Raw genomic sequence first — 18405 nt, 5'->3', positions numbered from 1 at the left:
TTATAAACACTCACAATCTTTGGTAAGGATTAAAGGTTTAGTTATTGACATTCAGAATTAAAAGTAATAATTAAATTTAAATAACTGTTTATAATTAAAATTAACATTGATAAGATTTTTGCAATACTGTATTTTATTTGTAGATAAAACAAGATGCGCGTTTAAATTAACTTTTTAAAGCGCGAATTATTATATTTAAGAAATTTGAAAAGTATCGTTGTATCGGCGCTATATCGGTATCGGAGGCATCCCTAAAATGCTAGTATGAGAAAAGACTGACATATTTGATTTCTAACGTTTTGCCTCAAATGTTGTGCACTCGTGTCATTTATGTGTGTGTTTTTGTATTTCGAGTGTTATCTGTAAGCGTCGGTAAGTTTTTCGAAAGTGGTACCTTTTTAATATAAATAAATAAAATATTTTTTTTTTCAACAATGTCACGGGTGTCGAGCAGCAATGGCGCCGCAGAAAAAGCAAACCTCTCGGGTCAACGTACTATACATATATTTTTAAATTGTAATCATACACGGGTACAAGAATATCGTCATCTGTGACGTCACGAGCTACGTCGGGCCTGAGCGACTTTGTGCACTAATTTATATAATTCAATAACAACGTGCAGGTGAGCTCCGATAGATCGGACGTCCGCTCTCCGCTTCTTCCTAATTATAATAACAATAATGAAATCTAGTCCGCGCGGACGTTCGACGGGAAAGTAGGGAAAGCTGAATCTCAATAATATTCCTTAAACTATAACAAATTTACAATTTGTAACAATTTTCTACTTTTTAAGATACTTAACGTTAAAGCTTGTCTTACGCACGTAACAGACGAACCGAATCGTATAACGTATAACTTTGTGATAGAAAAATATATGAAATGGGAAATGCCGCCGGAGACAAAAATACATGTTCACTAGCGAAACGTGGAATACATTCGTCCACGGGTGTGGCATTTCCCACGATCTAATTGAGGAACACGAGTAAAAAAATAAACTTTCGATCTTTCTTCGTCAATATACTCTCGAATAAAATAATGAGACGAACCGAGGAACACGCACGACACTGGAAGAATCATCAGAAGCACTCCGTTAATTAAAAATATATCCTTTCAATGCATCGGAACTGCGGGACGGAAGACGGATGCGCGGCCCATGCTATTTGATACATACAATAAAAAACAAAATAGAATATGATTAAGACACAGAGAAATGTAACCGGACGGTCTGCAGGTGTGGCTCATCAGAGAAACTACAGAAACACAAAACATCGCGCTTCGCGAGTAGCAGTTGCGCGATCGCATGAGTATTGGCTCCGTCTTCCGGCCTTCCCGCGCAACAGACGGCGTCACCCAGTGACTTCGGCTAAATACAAAAGCGACGAGGCGTCCTCACGGAGGACAGGCGTCCCTCGGGGAGCGCGGGGAGCGCGGGGGTCGGGGGGCGAAGGGTCAGCGCGGCGTGTCGCGCGCGGCGCTCCAGCGGTCGAACTCGATGCCGGAGTCGGGCGAGACGCCGACGGCGCCGACGCAGCCGCAGCGCTCGGCCGGCTCACGCGCGCCCGTCTCCTCCAGCACCTGCACAAGCGCGGACTGTAGGCGGGCCTGAGGGCGGCCGGGCTGGCGTGGAGCGAGGGTCGCGGGGATGTCGAGCGCGGACCTTACTCAGAGGGGCGGAGCGCTCGTGCAGGCCCAGGTCCCGCTCCAGCGAGTGCAGTTGCCGCATGAAGTGGAAGTTGGGCGCGATGTCCGTCTTGCGCGAGCGCACCAGCTCGAAGGCGTCCCGCAGCGACAGGCGGTGCCGCTGCATGAGGTAGGCCAGCGTCACGGTCACGGAGCGGGACACGCCGGCCACGCAGTGCACCAGCACGCCGCATCCGGCCGCCATCGCCTCTTCTGCGCGTTCAACGAGAGAAATTTTAAAGCGGACCAAATCGATGCAGATGCCGCGTTTTCTTATTCGGCGAAAGATTCTTTGCTCACCGATGAAGCGAATGGCCTGCGGGAAGTGCACGGAGAGATTCTGGCTCCAGTGGTCGGCGATGGGGATCTTGAGGTAGCTGATGCCGCATCCCTGCTCGAACGTATTTGGCAGGTCGGGGGTCACGTTGAGCACGTACTGCAAAGCCATTATATAAAGCCACATTATATTAGTGAATCGATGATGATAACTATGAATAAATCTTCCTCGGGCCTTGGGGTACCTTAATGTTGTGACGGGCGAGCGCCTCGCAGTCCTCGCTGTTAGCGGAATTTCCGAGGAACAGATTGGGCAGGATCTCGACGGGGAAATCTTGCGGCACGTGAGTCTCTTCGCACTCCGAAGACGATCCCGAAGACAGCGCCTCGTCACACCCCGCGCCCGAAATGCGCAGCGACCTGCGACGGAAGGACCTTTACTATTTTTTATATATTATATTATTTACTATGGTAGATAATCGATTAAATTTAACAATTACTCAAAATTCTATGTGTTTAGGCCTCGGGCTCGGGCGACGAGCGAGAGGAGCAGGGGGCGATCGATGCAGGTCGCTGAATGGGGATCTCCATTCAGCGCCCCCCGGCCCCTCTCGTGGATCAATGGCCACCCACACCTTTCTCCCTCTTCGCCGACGCGACTCCTCCCACGCGATATCTTTCGGAATTCGCCCTCTCTCTTGTCTCGCCTCCATTGAGTAGACATGCCATTTCAAAAACAATCAAAGAGGCGAGCTCGTGCAAACCTACGCTACAACAACGGCAATGTTCAATCGCAGGAAGATGTAATAGGTCAGCAGGAGTCTTTGTTACTGCATGCATTCGCACTTTTTGAATAATTATAAACGCAATGAGCATGGCATCTGTTTGGGGAGCAATCGGGTGTGCGGCGTGGGCAGAGCGTAGGCGACGAGCGACAAGTCGCGAAGGCCCACGCGCCCGATTTAATATCGCCGCGCCGTTCCGGTTCAATAGAATCCATCCCACATGAACTCCACGAATGTACTCGTGATACTCGCAATCCCTTCCTAATTAGCGGTGCTCATTTTTGTTGTGGTCGAATTCAACAAACGAGGAATGAAATATCTTTACGGTCTACTATAACTTTATTTCTAATTCTCACTCCAATAAAAAGCAAGAGGTGTAAGTGACTACGAACGTGTACAAAGTAAAGGGAGGAGTTAAGCAGTTCGCAAACTGTTAGGTCATTGCATCAGAGCCGGGCAGGGCGCGTACCGGAAGCCGCGACACAACTCGCTCGTGTTATTAATGAGCGAGACCCATAACATGTCGAGTGGCCAAAGCGGCCAAGTTGGATGTGCATCTCGAACGGGTCGAGCGGTAGCAGGAAAACGCTGTCGTTATCGGTCGGAGTGGCAATGCGCGCGGTACGTGTAGGCGTGCGGTGCGCCAGCGCACAGGAATGTGGCCCGACCCGCCCGACGCCAATGACCGCCGGCGAGGGCTTTTTTAATGCCTCACTTACTAGTTTCCATCCTGTCAGGGCTTTAACGAGCGAAATCGGACAAAGAAGTTCTCGTCGCATTTATTCGGAATGCGCGTGTGTGCGGCTGACACTGTGTCCCTACAGATTAAATTGAATCGTACAGTCCAAGCGATATGGTAGGTGGCCCGTTTTGCCTTTATTAAAATGAAAGTTATATATTGAAGGACCGATACCTAAATCACGTAGGTATAACGATTAGCCTGCGGGCTCATTCGCGGCGCGTAGTGAATGCCGCCGGAAGATAAATGAACGATGACATCATTTGCGTAACCAAATAAATTTGACGCCTTCATTATCTCGTTCACGACTGGCGGCGACAAATGAATGAGTTGCACGTTCAGCCTTGAGCAGCTATGTATTTAGCAAACCGAGCGCAAACGTAAACAATGCCACGAGCGGAACAACCATATTTTTTACAACCTCATTCATCTCTCATTCTCTTCACATTATTAACATAGTGCTGTGGAGTTTTTATTAACTGTTTGGGCGTTTGCCAGCTATGATAGCGCGATTGCACTCGAAATGTACATACGGAGGATACATCTCGATGAGCCTATTAATTGTCACGAGCACAACACTTTAATTACACAACGTAAGACTAGGAAAAGAATCCCAGATCAATACAATTTTCTCTAGGATTTTTCGATTCAATAGTAATAATAAATCTAGTCCACTATACAATTATCAAAATCGTTCCACAATCGAAGGAAATGTTACAAAAATTAGTTTGAAAAAGCCTCACCTAACAGCGGTCGTGGGAGGCAATTTCAATATAAAAAGATCTATTTATAGCCATGAACAGTTCCATGAACGTACGTAGGCGACGAAGCTTGGTAGATCCCGATTAGTATAATATATTGATTTAAGAAATTGTAATAATGCCAGTAAAAGGCTAGAAAATAGTGATCGGCGATAATTGAGCGCGCGAGTCGCACGAATGGAGCGTAGGTCTATCGCAATAGTTGACTCGGTGAGAGGCCTCGCTCTAGACGACGTAGGCTAATATAGAAATACTCTTTTATTAATGTCAAGTGGCGACTGCAATGCGCCATCGCTCTCGACCAGGGTCAGCAACCCTCAGTCGAACCACCCGACCGCCAAAAACTATCCAGTCAATATAATTATTGCTTCTAGTAAGGTGATCCAGTTTTCACTTTCATTTATCGCTCTTCGAAATGGGAAAGTTCAAAAGGAACTAATTTAGTCTCAATAAATATTAATTAATCGAATCGAGCGATAACGTAACGCGTAAATACAAAAACTAGTCACATTGGAGCCGACGCTTGTGAATGGAATATTTCAGAGCCACGTAATCTGCGAGTCACCTTCCAGTATCAATCGACACGTGCAAGTGTCTATCGGAACTATTATTACCCCGCATTACGCTGCATTACGCTGCGTTACCCTGCACTATACCGCACCTAACTGTCGCACTATATTGATATACTTACACAGAACCCATCTGAACTTAGGCTTAATTTGTATGAATGTTTGTATCACGCTTTTACAATATGAACTGAATGCCGACTCCCACGTGTAGAAATCGCTTTCGCATGAAGCCAAGGCGTTTCCACTATGGCCTATGCATTGCCTTTAATTTTTACTAACCGCAGTCCCATGAGTGGCAAGTGAGGTAGATGCTGACCGCCGGCTTCGCTGCACCACTCGGGATATGTCCGATGAAACTCCGTGAAGTCACCTGCAAATAACACGTTTAGCTTCAATATCAGGAGAAAGTCACATAGGCTCAACACGAAATTTCAAGACTGCGAACTTCCTCGCCAGAACATTAAATAACATTTTATATCTCGATCACGTCCTAACAAACGACAGGCCGCGTCCGGTGCGTCGGACCACTTCCGACGCACGCACTTGTAGTCCATTTCTCATTAGAGATTGGTGGATCCACCAATCTCTATTTATACGTTGTGTTACAGGACCGTGTCATCTTACAATATGCCTACTTCTGAAGCGTTGTATAATTATGGATTGTTCAGTTATAAACAAATTTAGCAATACTCCTTTTTTCGTTCCGATGTAGCGTTTGGCAGTTAAATTGCCCCGTTGATTTTAATGTGGAAAGAGATAATAAACAATCTTTGACACCTTCGATCCCGAACATTTATCATTTTCATTCACAGCAAAACGATTTAGATTGTTTTAATTGTATATTGTTTACCAAGGTGCTACGAACAGAGGAGTCCGGTGTCCAAGTGTGCCATTACTGCGGAAGATTTGATTGCCTATATAATATTTACAATAAACAGAAAAATAATACAACGTTACAGATGCCCTTACACATACGCCTCTTTTGTGACACATTACACAGATACATTGATGTGTCAGAAGATATAGGGAATGAGAGCGGCCTAATTCATCAGTAGACACGATGTGGAGAGCGGAGAGCGCAGGCGCGGGACTCTTTCATCGATCGCGTGACTCACCGTGTCCCATTCATCTGCCGCGCTCAATGAACGCCGTAAGCACACACACCCCCCACCCCCTCCTCCACGGCCAACGTGTTCCCGAGCGGTGTCCTCGCCACCGATGCCTCCGCCCTCCGTTTAAATCACCCATCGCCCATCGCCCCTCGTCGGGTGGATCTGAACCACTTTGCGCCCACGTTCAACAAAGTTCAAGTTTGGTTCGTGTGAAATTTTAAATAACATCGTGATTCTCAAATAGAATTCGTGGAAAACAGGAAATCAATTTATCGAACGTCCACAATTATATCGCGGAAGCGAAACTAACGGCTAAACGAAGCGGTGATGGAAAACACCCGCCCGTTCTCGATATTAGGTGGCTAAAGATGTTGCTCATATTATAAATTGCAAATAATTCTAATTAGATCAATAATTTTCAAGTGTACGTCCGCCTCGAAAAAAATATCCTATCTATCATAACACATTAAATTGTAAATTAAACGAGAAAGACGGCGTGGTAGTGGGCGGGTGGGCGTCGAGCCGAGGCCTCGGAACCCCCACCTATACAACCTTGTGTTTTGCGCTCAATCCACAATATAACTATGTATGTATAATATAAACCCCTATTACTATTAAAGAGACAAATAAAAACGACGAAACCTTCATTAAAATAACAAGTTATGTAAGTTCACATATTTTTCTTTCGTTTTGAGTTGTCTAATTTAAGCTTGGGAAACAGGTATCGGCCCAGGTCGGTCTTTACGCAAGCCACCTTAGTTATGACTTTCTCGAGAGTCAACCCTTACAGGGAACAATGTTAAGATAAAAATAGACATTTATTAAACAAGCTTCGTAACATTGACGTCATACGCCCGGATCGGCTTCTAAGAAACGATGCCTTGATCGTTTAGGATGTTGCATTGAAACGAAAATAAACGATAGTGTTGAGAGAGCGAAAGAGTAAACTGGCAAAATTGCTTAATTAATAAAGATAATTCTTATGAGTACATTGGGCGAGAGAAGTAAGCTTGACCACATACTGCTGAGGATAACTCGTTGCTCCGAACTAAGCTGAATATTGATGAAAGCCTTTATTATACGTTTGGTTAGATATTGCTAAATAGGTTATAGACCGATAGCTGCGAGTGTCCGCAATATTTTTAGACGTTTCTAAGAATTACCAATTAAGAGTCTGCAAATTTCAAATAATAATAGACATGGCGCCACAGATAACCGAACGCCACTCTTGTTGCCTCATCCACCAGTCGGCGTCCAATATCGCCTTGAAGATGAACGACGCCCAACGTAGCATTACCTATTATAGATTTGATTCAAAAACCCATCTGAATCATCAAACGCACTTCCGTACGTCTGCACACAAACTCATTTTCGTGTTCTTTATTACGTCTATACTAATACATTTGTGTTTTTGAATGTAATGAATATATATTTGCAATATCTTGTATGTTCAGTATAATCTGTATATATAACGACGCTAAAGGTGCTGTGCATTTTGGGTAAACACAAAAAAATAATCTTAATTGAAAGCGTTCAGCGTTATGTATAGCCTGGTTATTTTGCTTGACGTCTTTTGCTGCATCACTAACTTTGTGGAATTTTTTACATATTTTGTTCATATCTTGCGATATTAAATCATCTTGGTGATAACGGAAGTGTTTTTCCAATAATTTAGCTGCTACTAGAGCTCTTCTTTAATGCTCGGTAGAGGCTCAGGCTCATCCGTCTCATCTTCTTCATATCCTTGTTCTTGAGTGAGTGTTTCTCACTGAATTCAAATGTTCTTTGTCATACACCAATAAGTAGGAGGATTATCTAAATGATAAAGTATTGATCATCTATGACTCTATACTTATTAGTCGCGGTCAACAACAGTCTACATGTGCAAGCAATCCCAATTCGTAAACAAAAGAACGAATTTCTCAGAAAGTTCGTATGCATGATGCCGATAGTCTATTTTGTTAGTTAGATGATAAAGCGACAAAACACCGTACAGAGCTGTGCAGGTTTGAATAATTTTAGCAACTTAAAAAGAAGTTTGTCGTTATTCAGAGTGGGTATAATATGTTGATTGTATCATTATATAGAAGATAAGCTTAACCAACCGAAACCAATTGATTCAGACGAGAGCTCGACTTTAAAATCGACGGACGTCACATGGACATCTAACTATATTTGCAATGTTTTGATACAAAAACTACTGGCCTGTTCCAAATATGATTATACCATAAGAAAGCTGCCTCGTCATTTACTGACGTAGGCCATATTATATTTAAAAAAGGGACTGCTAATAAAAAGGGAACAACAAAACCCAACCAACCCAATGTGAAAAAAATATCCATAAAAACGCGCGCCGTGGAAACTAGTAATGATAGAACAAAAATATTGTCTTAACATGGGCAGTTGTAACTCCACAACACGAAAATACGTCAAATGTATAGGGAAGTTCTACAAATAAACTGTTTTCTAATATTATACAAATCTTTGCATTTTGAATTTCGATATACATATATTAATTATTTAAAAATAATAATTCTACATAATATATAGGATTATTATTCATAGCAGCATAAAATGTAATGGTCGGAAACGTGAACGTGTTGGAGCTAGAACGGCGATCATAATCTATCGTCTCGCATTGTGGAGCACAATAAGTAGCAGACTTCCTCTCCCACGTTTGGCAGACGGGCGGCGGATGCTCCTTAGATAATAGTGATAGACCTCCACTATTACTTTTGAGCCTAGCGTCATAAATACGGCTGCTTAGTAGTTTATGTCTTGTACTTTTTAAAGTCATGTCAATTAGCCTAGCCTGTTTAATATAATTTATATTCATGAATTTAATGAGAAAGCTTATTTCATGTTACAAATTGGGATTATCTTACTTTTTTATTATAAGTCAGTCAGTTATGTGTATATAACATTATATTTTTCAGGTCACATGAAATAAGATCCGACAACATATTACTTATAATGGTAGAATTATATTTAAACTGCAGTGCACTGTTTGTTATTTAAATGATGACATGACATATTATGCATGAAATTATTGTTGTATTATGCTCCCTGGCATCACAAATTAAGTCTCTAACTCAGTCAGCATATTAGTCCAGTCATTATTGACCTTCGAAATCGAAAATTTAATTATAATTCCAAAAGTTTTCAAACTTCGGTCCAGTGAACGGTACAATGGGACGACAGTAAATCTCATCAATAAACCTTGTCCGCAGTGTGGAACATTGTTAATATTGCAATTAAATTAATTTTTGATGTATGGTCGTGAAAAAAATTCTAAAAGTTCTGCCAACTTGGAGAAGTTTTCGATATAATATTTCATATCACATATTAAATGTTTTTCTTTATTAAACTGAAGGAAAACGGTTAAAAAGTTTTGCAAATTTGACATTAATTTTCAATAATAAAAAAATTTCCGTACACTTAAATTGGTTGCAAATTTGACACGTGATGTAAAATAATATATTTAACACCACTTCAACTTTGCAGAAATTTTATATAATAATAAAAAAAAAAGCCTTTTAATTCTTACAGCAGAACAAGTTACATTGATTAAGTTTACTTTGTTAATTAAATTTGTATCCTAAATTTAGTAATGTTAGTTTTTCCTATTTTTAAACTGTTATTTTTCTGTAAGAACTCCTCTATGGGTGAAGGCCTCCAAGGACAGCCAGTCCTCTCTCGACTGGGCCACTTGGATCCAGTTGAGACCAGCTGCTTTCTTTATCTTGTCTTCCCAGAAATTTTATAGTTTGTTTTAATACCATTCTTACATCAAAATTTGAAAACTTTTGGAATTATAATGAATTAATTGTCTTGACTGACTGGACTATATATGCTGATTCAGAAAATGTAAAGTTTGCATAAATGTTTCTTTTATAAAAATTCACTGCATATAATAAACAGCTATATATTATTGTCACCATTATTATGGTGCCACTAATATGGATAGTTCCCGATATCTCTCAAGTTGTTGATAAATGGTAGCGGGTTTCAAAAATACAGTTCTCAGGAACCTAGGACCTAAACCACACATAATAAGTAATCAGTTCAAAAAATTACTATGACCATAAATAATTCTTATGCTTTTTCTTGAAATCTTCAGTCAAGACAACAGGACTAAATTAATTTTTAAGGTTACCTTATAATCATAAAAAAGAATTGAATACACAAGACGACTATTTATCTGTCTATGACAGCGCCCTTGTACATTTTTCACTTTTTAAGTTATCAGTCATCAGTTAAATAGATGGTAATTAAAATTAACAATGTTCAACTTTTTTGTTTTTGGGTCAAGATATTGTAATTGTTGAAATTGTGCAGAAACAATAGATTTTACTTCTTTATAGAGAAGACAAATTAAAGTAATGTGTCTGTCTATTAGTGAATAAAATAAGTGAGTGAACCTATACTGGGAAAAACCTAAGAAGGAAAGTAAGAAAAAAACACAAATAGTATATAATTTCCACATTAACATATAAGGGCATATAATATTATCCATACCCATGAAAGAATCTTACCTTCTAGGCACACAACTTGCACTCCGTCTTGTTTAAGTCGTTTCAGCAAGATGCCATGCACCGAGTCAGGTTCCCGAGTTGCTCCATCACTGTACAGCACAAAAGTTCCTCTTGAACAACAATGTGTAATTCGCGCCTTTAATTCCTTGCACTGGACGGTTGATGCCAACTCTATCTTTCCGGCCGCTAATCTCCTTAACATTATACTCGGTATCGAGAAATTTACTGCTGACCGTATATGCGACACTGCATACTCATTTGATCCACGGCAATCAATCAGGATAGTGTCTCTCTCGTCCGATCGCAACTTTGCTAGCAGCCACTCCTTAGTCACTAAGTCACACTCGCATTCAGAGTCCGTCGGCATGATGAACTCTGAAGTAACCGATGTATAGGCAATAATTTTTAGAAGCCCGTAGCACAAATTAAGTCACACAAGTGAAATAGTATTTGTAAACATTTCGTGTAGAGAAAAAAACGAATGTTAATTTTTTACAAAAAAAACGTCCAAGACAAAATCATAAGCAATCACCAAATTAATATTATACAAAAATGTTGTCATTAAATCATCACATGCGTAGAACACAACATTCAGACGCCTATCTGGCTGCCTACTGGGCATTGGCTACATGCACCTACGTAAAATACAAATTACAAAATGAGAATAATTTCTTCTACAAATGCGCGTTTGCCCATAGATAAAATAAGCGGCAGGTAATAGAAGAACCATAGTCACACATAATTTAAAATCTATAACAGACTAACTAAGGGGCTTGAGACAAAATCACTTATGAACAGTCAATTGTAGTGACCCCGTTACCTTAAACGAACATGTCTTGATTTAAGATTTTAAGGTGAAAAAGATTAGGTTAAAAGCATAGGAAATGGTAATTATGGTCATAGTAATTTCTTGAAACTGATTACTTATAATGTGTGGTGTAGGTCCTAGATTCCTGAGAACTGTATTTCTGAAACCCGCTACCATTTATCAACAACTTGAGAGATATTGGGCACTATCTATATTAGTGGCACCATAATAATGGTGACAATAATATATAGCTATTTATGGGTCACGTTCGTCAAAAAATGAATTTCTTACAAGCCCGAGGAATAAAGCTAGGCTATGTATTAGGCAGGCTAACAACATTTCCAAAGCTATGAATATTTGGCTAAAATAATTTTTGTTTCTTAGATAATTCTTAATTTGTCTGTCTGTGTTAAGTTATTTAAGCGACATCCCAAAACCTCCCAATGTAGCGATTGCCGATGATACCGCTCTCTGTAATATCCATAAAACAGTGCTGTCATCGTAATCAGACTTTAGGCAAAAGGTTTTGGAAATAGAGCATTCAAATTAGTTCTAAGAAGAGCGTGGCAGCTCTTTTTAGCCAGGGGGAAGACTCCGGAAGAGTTCTATCTCAAGAGCGTCGAACGTTCCTAACGTCCAAATATTTAGGCATCGTACTCGATTCCATACTTGATCTGGGGTTTAGTTTTCGACTTTCTACATAGTACATACACTACTGTTAAGCCGTCTTGACTAGAAAGACACGTATCAACAGTCATTACGAGTTACAACTAATGCTAACCACTCATAAAGACGAATTTGTAATATTAGTAGCTCACGCTTTGACAAATGACCATTTTCTTAAAAATTTGTTTGGCGTTAAGCCTGTCGAATACTGATTACTGAATAGTGACTCTGTGATCTGTCTCAAGCCCTCTGTTTTTACTTTTTACGAAGAATACTTAATTTTAATTATGAATAATGTTATTTATGATTAGATCACTAATGAAATAATTATTAGCGACAATATTCACTAAAGCTAATGTGTGAGATTTAGATTAAATATTTTAGAATTCGTGCATCACGATGGAAAACATATATGATGATTTGGAAAATTATGAAGAAGCCAACATAATTGAAGATGTACGTCAGACATTGACACGATTAAGCGCCAAAATGAGACCTTAGTTTAATTTTTTTTTTATTTTCTTGCAGCTTAAAAATGAAAATAGTGAATTGAAGACGAAACTAGAACAATATTCCAGCACTATAAACCAACTACAAATTGTAAGTTATTAGAATGCTACAGTCTTTAAATAATTTCTACATACCCAATGAACTTTAATATAGTCAAGCTTTTTACAAGATTCCTCAATATTTCCACCACTAATGAAATTACTCAGAAATTTTAATAATTATTTGACTTTTTAAGTTGTTGTTCTCAGAGCAGGTTGCTTTAGGTTCTAAATTTATAACATGTGAGGATTTCACTTGGTTATACAAATTTATTTATTTCATGCAATTGCTAAAAGGCACACAGAAATATGAAATATAGTTCAATTTATTACCACTTCATATTGCAATAACTTGGGTAATATTTTGTATCTTCTTATATATTATATCCTCAATGGACTCACTAAAATTAGTCCTGTGGTAACAAGACTTGCAAGTGTCCTTAGTGAGCGTACTAGTATATCTTGTATTGGTTGTATTTTATCTTACTTTTCTATGTCTATCTTCTGTGTGCTTGTTATAAATATTTCTTTCGTTTAAATAAATTTCTTGGAATGAATGTTTAAAGTAGACTTAAAACGTCTTAATAAGATCAGAATAGTAGTGCAATGCATTAGTATTTGTAGAACATTTTTCAGGATTTTGAAAACCTTAGTTCTGAATATAAAAAATTAGAACTTAATTATTCATCACTGCTGAAAACTGCAAGAGCAGAAATAGAGAGAAAAACGAATATGATATCACAGTTAAATTTAGAGTGAGTATTACTCAAATAATAAACTTTCTAAATTGTTTAATTTGTTATGAATATGACTGCACAAGTATGTGTGTGTACATAATGTAGTAAGAATTGCCTTGACCAATCCCAATTTGCTTCCATCTAAAATTTTGTATGTACCCCTTGTATCCACCATTGTTCCTAATTAAGAAAAACTTCTTTACTTCATATTTTGAACATAGATTACTATTACATGAACTAGATTTAGAATTAAATGAATTATGTAATTTTGTCATGAAAAATGGTTTATTATCGGTAAGCATCATATCTACTTTAGTTGAAATGTTATATTTAAAATCCTTATATATTTCTAGGAAAGACATGATGATTATCCAAACATTTCAAAATAATGGAAGACGATGTTTTACGAAAGTAACTTGTAATAACAAGGCAACGTCTAAGAATACTGAGATTGACAGCAGGTAAATTTAAGTAATACTTTTGTTCATCATGCTATATACTATGTATGGGTAAAAAATTGTATGTGCCAGGTATCAAAACCAGGATAGTGAATTGGATATGGACCACAGACCGAGCTGAATGCATTTTATCCGTTGGCTAAATACATGTGGATATTACTTTTTCTTATAGTGCTATCTCCTTGTGAAGGTTGGCGATCATAATGGATATTTTAATTTTGGATGCTGCGCTTCTAAACAATGACTTGGTGCTTTGACCAAACCATTGTCTCTCTTTTATTTTTGTATGTCAGTATTGAATTAACTTAAAAACTACTGAGCTAATTTTAAATATGTATACCATACTACCACTTTAGAACATTGGAAGGTTTAAATACTGAAATTTTAACAGGTACAGAACTGAGGACATTCATTGTAAATCAGTTGGGAAACGAAAATCAGGTCTGTGCACAAAGGATATAAAAGAAAATGTATGGGATAGTAAACAGAAGACTTTCTCTAAAAACACCCCAAATTTCAAGGAATCCATTCCTAGGTAAGGGATGGAATGATTATTTGGTCATCCGGAATCCAGGTAATCATCATATTAATTATTTAACTAATTTTAGCCAATTTAAAAATAGATGTGACGAGGAACAAGTTCACCTATCAAAGGAGCAACGACTAAGAGACGACGAAGCCTTGGGCAAGAAAAGTAGCAAAATTAAAAACTCTCACACTATTGAAGGCAAACAATTATATCACCAGTCCGTTTCGACGAGGAGCGACAACGATAGATATAGCGATTACCTCTATCGACAGAGAGAGAGAGCGCGACATAGACGGGACAGCCCTCAAAGAATTTCGCGTCACAGATCTAGAAGTCCACCGGCCGACAGAATTAGCCGACATAAAAGTCAAGACAGACGAAGACAATACGAATCAGAACACTCGGCCCATCATGATAAAATTCTAGCCGATCAGACTGAACAACCTATTCTCAAACACAAGCTCCTGCCACATTCTGAAGAACCGAGCCAAAAAAAGATTCGCGTCGATTCATATGGAACATATGCTATTTCGGAAAGAAGCTGCGGAGATTCAGAATTAATAAGCTTCGGCGAAGCTTTAATGGCGCCCGACGACCCTCTCGGATCCTGTCAATCGCCGGACTATTTGCACTGTGATGCCGATCATGCATCGGTGAAAGGTATGTACGCCAAGGTTGCATTTTTTATTTATACTAATGTTATCGAGTACTAGACATCATACTGATTTTTCAGAAATCATTCATACGGCTACTACACCACAGGCCGATCCCAGAATAACTAGCAAGAAATATATTGTTCAAACCGAAAACGGCAAAGAAGTTTTGAAGAGCCACTCGAGTAGTGAATTTTTTTTACAAAGAGTTAACCCGTCACTTTGGGGTGTTCCGAAAGTTATTGTTCCAGATGCGCTACTGCAAAAACCTTCAGTTCAATGTCTTCAAGGTAATTTGCAAACTTTACCAGAAAGTAATAAAATTGGTTTGTCTATCTCTTTAAATCCCCCACGAGACGATCGCAATTCGTCAATCGTCAAAGTAAATTCTAACGGATTTTTAACTAAAACCATTTCAATAGCATCAGAAAGCCCCGAAGTGAATATCATTAAAGCGAGCAAACCTCCACAATACTCCACAAACAATACTGATTTTCCAAGTTTGTTGACAAATGCGTGTAAGGCAATGCAAGAGTCGGCTAACACTTCTAAGAATAAGTTGCCATTTATTAATGACACGGAGCTAAGCCAACTTGTTAGTATAGAAACCATCGAAGGAGACTTGCTGTTGAGTGATGAAGGCAGCGATAATGCCGATAGAACGTCCGCCGCCGATAAGACCACTATAATCAAAATTAAAAATACCAAGACGGATAATAATACATTCACATATCAAAGTTCATCTAATTGCGGTGAAAATAAAATGATATCTGATATGATAACAAATAAAAATGTAGAATTCGATAGCAAAATTCCAGAAGATCAAGAAAACAATTTTCTGAATCTCCCAGACACAGAAGTACCTTCTAAAGATCCTGTCAAATCTCTCCAAAATGAAAATAATAGAAGTAAAATCGATATCATCTCTAAAAATTCAGATATCTCGTTGGAGAGCAGTAGGGCAGAAAAAAGCCTTTCAAATAAGCAACAATCCAAATTAGGCAAAAATGCCACTTGTAATGGTGAATTGGACCAAGTGTCAGACATAAATGAATGTTTCAATGTAACCGTTAAAAACAACAAGATTCCGCTCGTTTTACCCGGAAACCTTAAAAGCGAGACAGGAAGCGAAGATAGTACTGATACAAGCACTAAAATTGAAAAATCTAAAAAATACCAAGAAGCAAAACAAAAGGAACGGAGTGACAAACAAAGTAAAGGACATTTTAGTAACAAAAAACATAAAAAGAAGAAATTAGACGAAACAAAATTGAAGGAATCTGACAAAATTACTCTGAAGAACACGAAGATAGTGATCGACACGGTCGCACCGGACAGTCATAGGAAGTTTTGCGACTTATTTGGAGAAAGTAGTAATAGTCTGATAATGCCAGAGGATTTAGGTATTCGAAGCGAAGAAGCCACCGAGAGCCTGAAGATTAAATTTGCATCTAATTGCACCGATACGCAAAATGCTGTCGATCGTGTTGAAATTGATCCAAATCCAGGTCCCAGTCTAATTAAAAAAAGCACTGTGGACACGCGAGTCGACGTCTGCATGACCGCTGGTGAACAATTAACAAATGGAATCGGCTCGCCGCAACTCACTACTCTAAGATCGGAAAATGTTAATTTGTTTGAAAACATAAAACCTGCCATATCCACGGACAGTCCAGACGTCGTCACAATCTCGACAGGAGTTCAATCTAAGCTTCTCGAGGGCGATATCGTCGAAGACATCCCGAAAAATATCTCGATCGAAACCGCGCGTCCTCTCACGGCACTGGCGACATCGACCCCCCTCAAAGATCAAAAGTGCGTTCCGGCGAGTCAACCCGTCAAAGATACAGTTCGGGATGTGGTCGGAGACGTCCCGGACGTGAGGATTTTCGTCAAACGGCGAAGGAAAATAAAGAAACTTTAGCTGAGTCGTCGTCTCGCCCGTTCGGATCGGTGACGTGAAAATATGTAACGACGACTTCGACTCTGTTCCAAAAGGAATATTTTCTTGACCGATCGTGTGATATAAGGCCAAGTCTACTAATCGTCACAACGATGTGTCGATTCTGCTATCGAATGCCATCGCGCACACTTTTATTATTATTATATCGGTTAAAACTACATATTCCTAGTTTTATTTATGAAGTTGTTAGTTTTTTCTACAAACGTAGAATAAAATTTTTGAAAAAATTATTGTCTTGTTACGCCAAAGAAGTACAAGGTGTCTCAAAATAAGTTCATATTTAATTAGTCGATTAAAAAAAAGCAAGTCGTGTATCAAAAAAGTGTTGATTAAAGAACACATTTTGGGAATTTATTTATTAATTAAAAATTTGAGCATGTAACCTTTACTCGCGACTTAAGTAAAATTTCTTTGACTTGATCCTTTGGCGTTGCGTAGAGATGTAGGGTCTCTCTGCATCTTCTACCGCATTTACCATGGAGAGTGTTCAGAGGAGTTGTTCAGATTAATACCTGCAGCTGAGTTTCATCATCGGACGTCGAGGCAATATACAAAATTCCACCCGTATCACCTCGACGTCCACCGTTCCACAACTGCCCGTTTTTCTAGGCAGTTTTTGCCGCGCACCACCACTTTGTGGAACCAGCTGCCGACTGAAGTATTTCTGAACCAATTCGACTTAGGGTCCTTCAAGAAAAGGGCGTACCAATTCTTAAAAGGCCAGCAACGCACTCGCGAGCTCTCTGGTATTGAGAGTGTCCATGGGCGGCGGTATCACTTCTGGTGAGCCGTGATCAGGTGAGCCTCCTGCCCGTTTGCACCCTGTTGTATAAAAAAAAACGTTGACGGCATATATCACTGAAATGATTAAAACTTAAATAATAAATATCATATTATAATTTGATTATTCAAATACGAAGGTTAGATCAGCACATGTCAATATAACCTTGTTATTGAATATTATAGAATGTCGCAATCGTTAGAAAATTTATTAATAATTTACTTATTTTAAAAGTAATAAATCAATAAGTAAGTATATTAAAAGATTTTTTTTAAATTTTGCAATTTAAAATATTTTTTAAACCTGTTGAATTGCTATTCTTTAATACAACTGTGTTATTTTTTTATAAAATAGACACGATTTTTAGGATAATTAATTATTATTAATTTACTTCTTCCAAATGGTTAAATAAGAAATTAAGCAAAAAAACTTATAAATATACTAATAATAACATAAGTACAAGAATCAGTATCAAATCAAACGAGTAAATGCTATTCTAAATAAATACTACCAAGAAACTGACATAAATCAGTTCAAATAATGCAGCACTAGATGGCGCTGACGGACCTAAGAAACACGGTATCGTGGTTATTTTTAAATTCCCGAAACTACACAGTAAGCGCCTCTTTAATGCAGGAGGCATTATACTTATGTCATTTTCTCCCACTTTAAATCTTCGTCTCTTTTTACTGTCGCTTTTTCCGTTACCATTGCATCCGGTTTGAAATTACAACTAGATGATAGTAGATCCTCGCGTTCGCGGTACTCACTACTCATTTAATCGAACAATAAAACTACCTAGAAG

At 38.8% G+C, this 18405-nt stretch overlaps 2 protein-coding genes across 5 annotated transcripts; one reads left to right on the top strand and one right to left on the bottom strand.

The window, feature by feature from the left end:
• Window positions 1-487: 487 nt before the first annotated feature.
• LOC110995882 (dual specificity protein phosphatase Mpk3) lies at window positions 488-11149 on the bottom strand. 2 transcript variants are annotated; one of them, XM_022263271.2, is made up of 6 exons: window positions 10458-11149; window positions 5090-5180; window positions 2202-2376; window positions 1981-2116; window positions 1658-1893; window positions 488-1575 (listed from the first exon to the last, which is right to left on the bottom strand). In XM_022263271.2, exons 1-6 carry the CDS (start codon window positions 10822-10824, stop codon window positions 1450-1452), a joined length of 1131 nt encoding a protein of 376 aa, XP_022118963.1. In that variant the 5' UTR covers window positions 10825-11149; the 3' UTR covers window positions 488-1449. The 2 variants fall into 2 exon arrangements, with proteins under 2 accessions (XP_022118963.1, XP_022118964.1); XM_022263272.2 differs by having other exon boundaries at window positions 1663-1893; window positions 10458-11148.
• A 1003-nt stretch (window positions 11150-12152) lies between these two features.
• Window positions 12153-16979, top strand: LOC110995877. Of its 3 annotated transcripts, none has more exons than XM_022263263.2 (7): window positions 12153-12387; window positions 12460-12531; window positions 13104-13234; window positions 13570-13677; window positions 14066-14209; window positions 14298-14863; window positions 14937-16979. In XM_022263263.2, the coding sequence occupies exons 1-7, from the start codon at window positions 12331-12333 to the stop codon at window positions 16778-16780; spliced, it is 2922 nt and encodes a 973-aa protein (XP_022118955.2). In that variant the 5' UTR covers window positions 12153-12330; the 3' UTR covers window positions 16781-16979. The 3 variants fall into 3 exon arrangements, with proteins under 3 accessions (XP_022118955.2, XP_022118954.2, XP_022118953.2); XM_022263262.2 differs by having other exon boundaries at window positions 12154-12387; window positions 13116-13234; window positions 14283-14863; XM_022263261.2 differs by having other exon boundaries at window positions 12154-12387; window positions 14283-14863.
• The last annotated feature ends 1426 nt before the right edge of the window (window positions 16980-18405 follow it).

This window comes from Pieris rapae, chromosome 12, assembly GCF_905147795.1.
Source record: "Pieris rapae chromosome 12, ilPieRapa1.1, whole genome shotgun sequence".
Classification (NCBI taxonomy): Eukaryota; Metazoa; Arthropoda; class Insecta; order Lepidoptera; family Pieridae; genus Pieris; species Pieris rapae.
This window is presented reverse-complemented; position numbering and strand designations above follow the sequence as displayed.

Excerpts from the sequence above, each read along its gene's own strand:
- LOC110995882 (XM_022263271.2), bottom strand. The coding sequence starts at position 10,824 with ATGCCGACGGACTCTGAATGCGAGTGTGACTTAGTGACTAAGGAGTGG. Across the intron at positions 5,181-10,457 it reads GCAAGTTGTGTGCCTAGAAG|GTGACTTCACGGAGTTTCAT; the intron begins GTAAGATTCTTT and ends TGTTATTTGCAG. Across the intron at positions 2,117-2,201 it reads TCGCCCGTCACAACATTAAG|TACGTGCTCAACGTGACCCC; the intron begins GTACCCCAAGGC and ends ATGGCTTTGCAG.
- LOC110995877 (XM_022263261.2), top strand. The coding sequence starts at position 12,331 with ATGGAAAACATATATGATGATTTGGAAAATTATGAAGAAGCCAACATA. Across the intron at positions 12,388-12,459 it reads AAGCCAACATAATTGAAGAT|CTTAAAAATGAAAATAGTGA; the intron begins GTACGTCAGACA and ends ATTTTCTTGCAG. Across the intron at positions 13,235-13,569 it reads ATATCACAGTTAAATTTAGA|GAAAGACATGATGATTATCC; the intron begins GTGAGTATTACT and ends ATATATTTCTAG.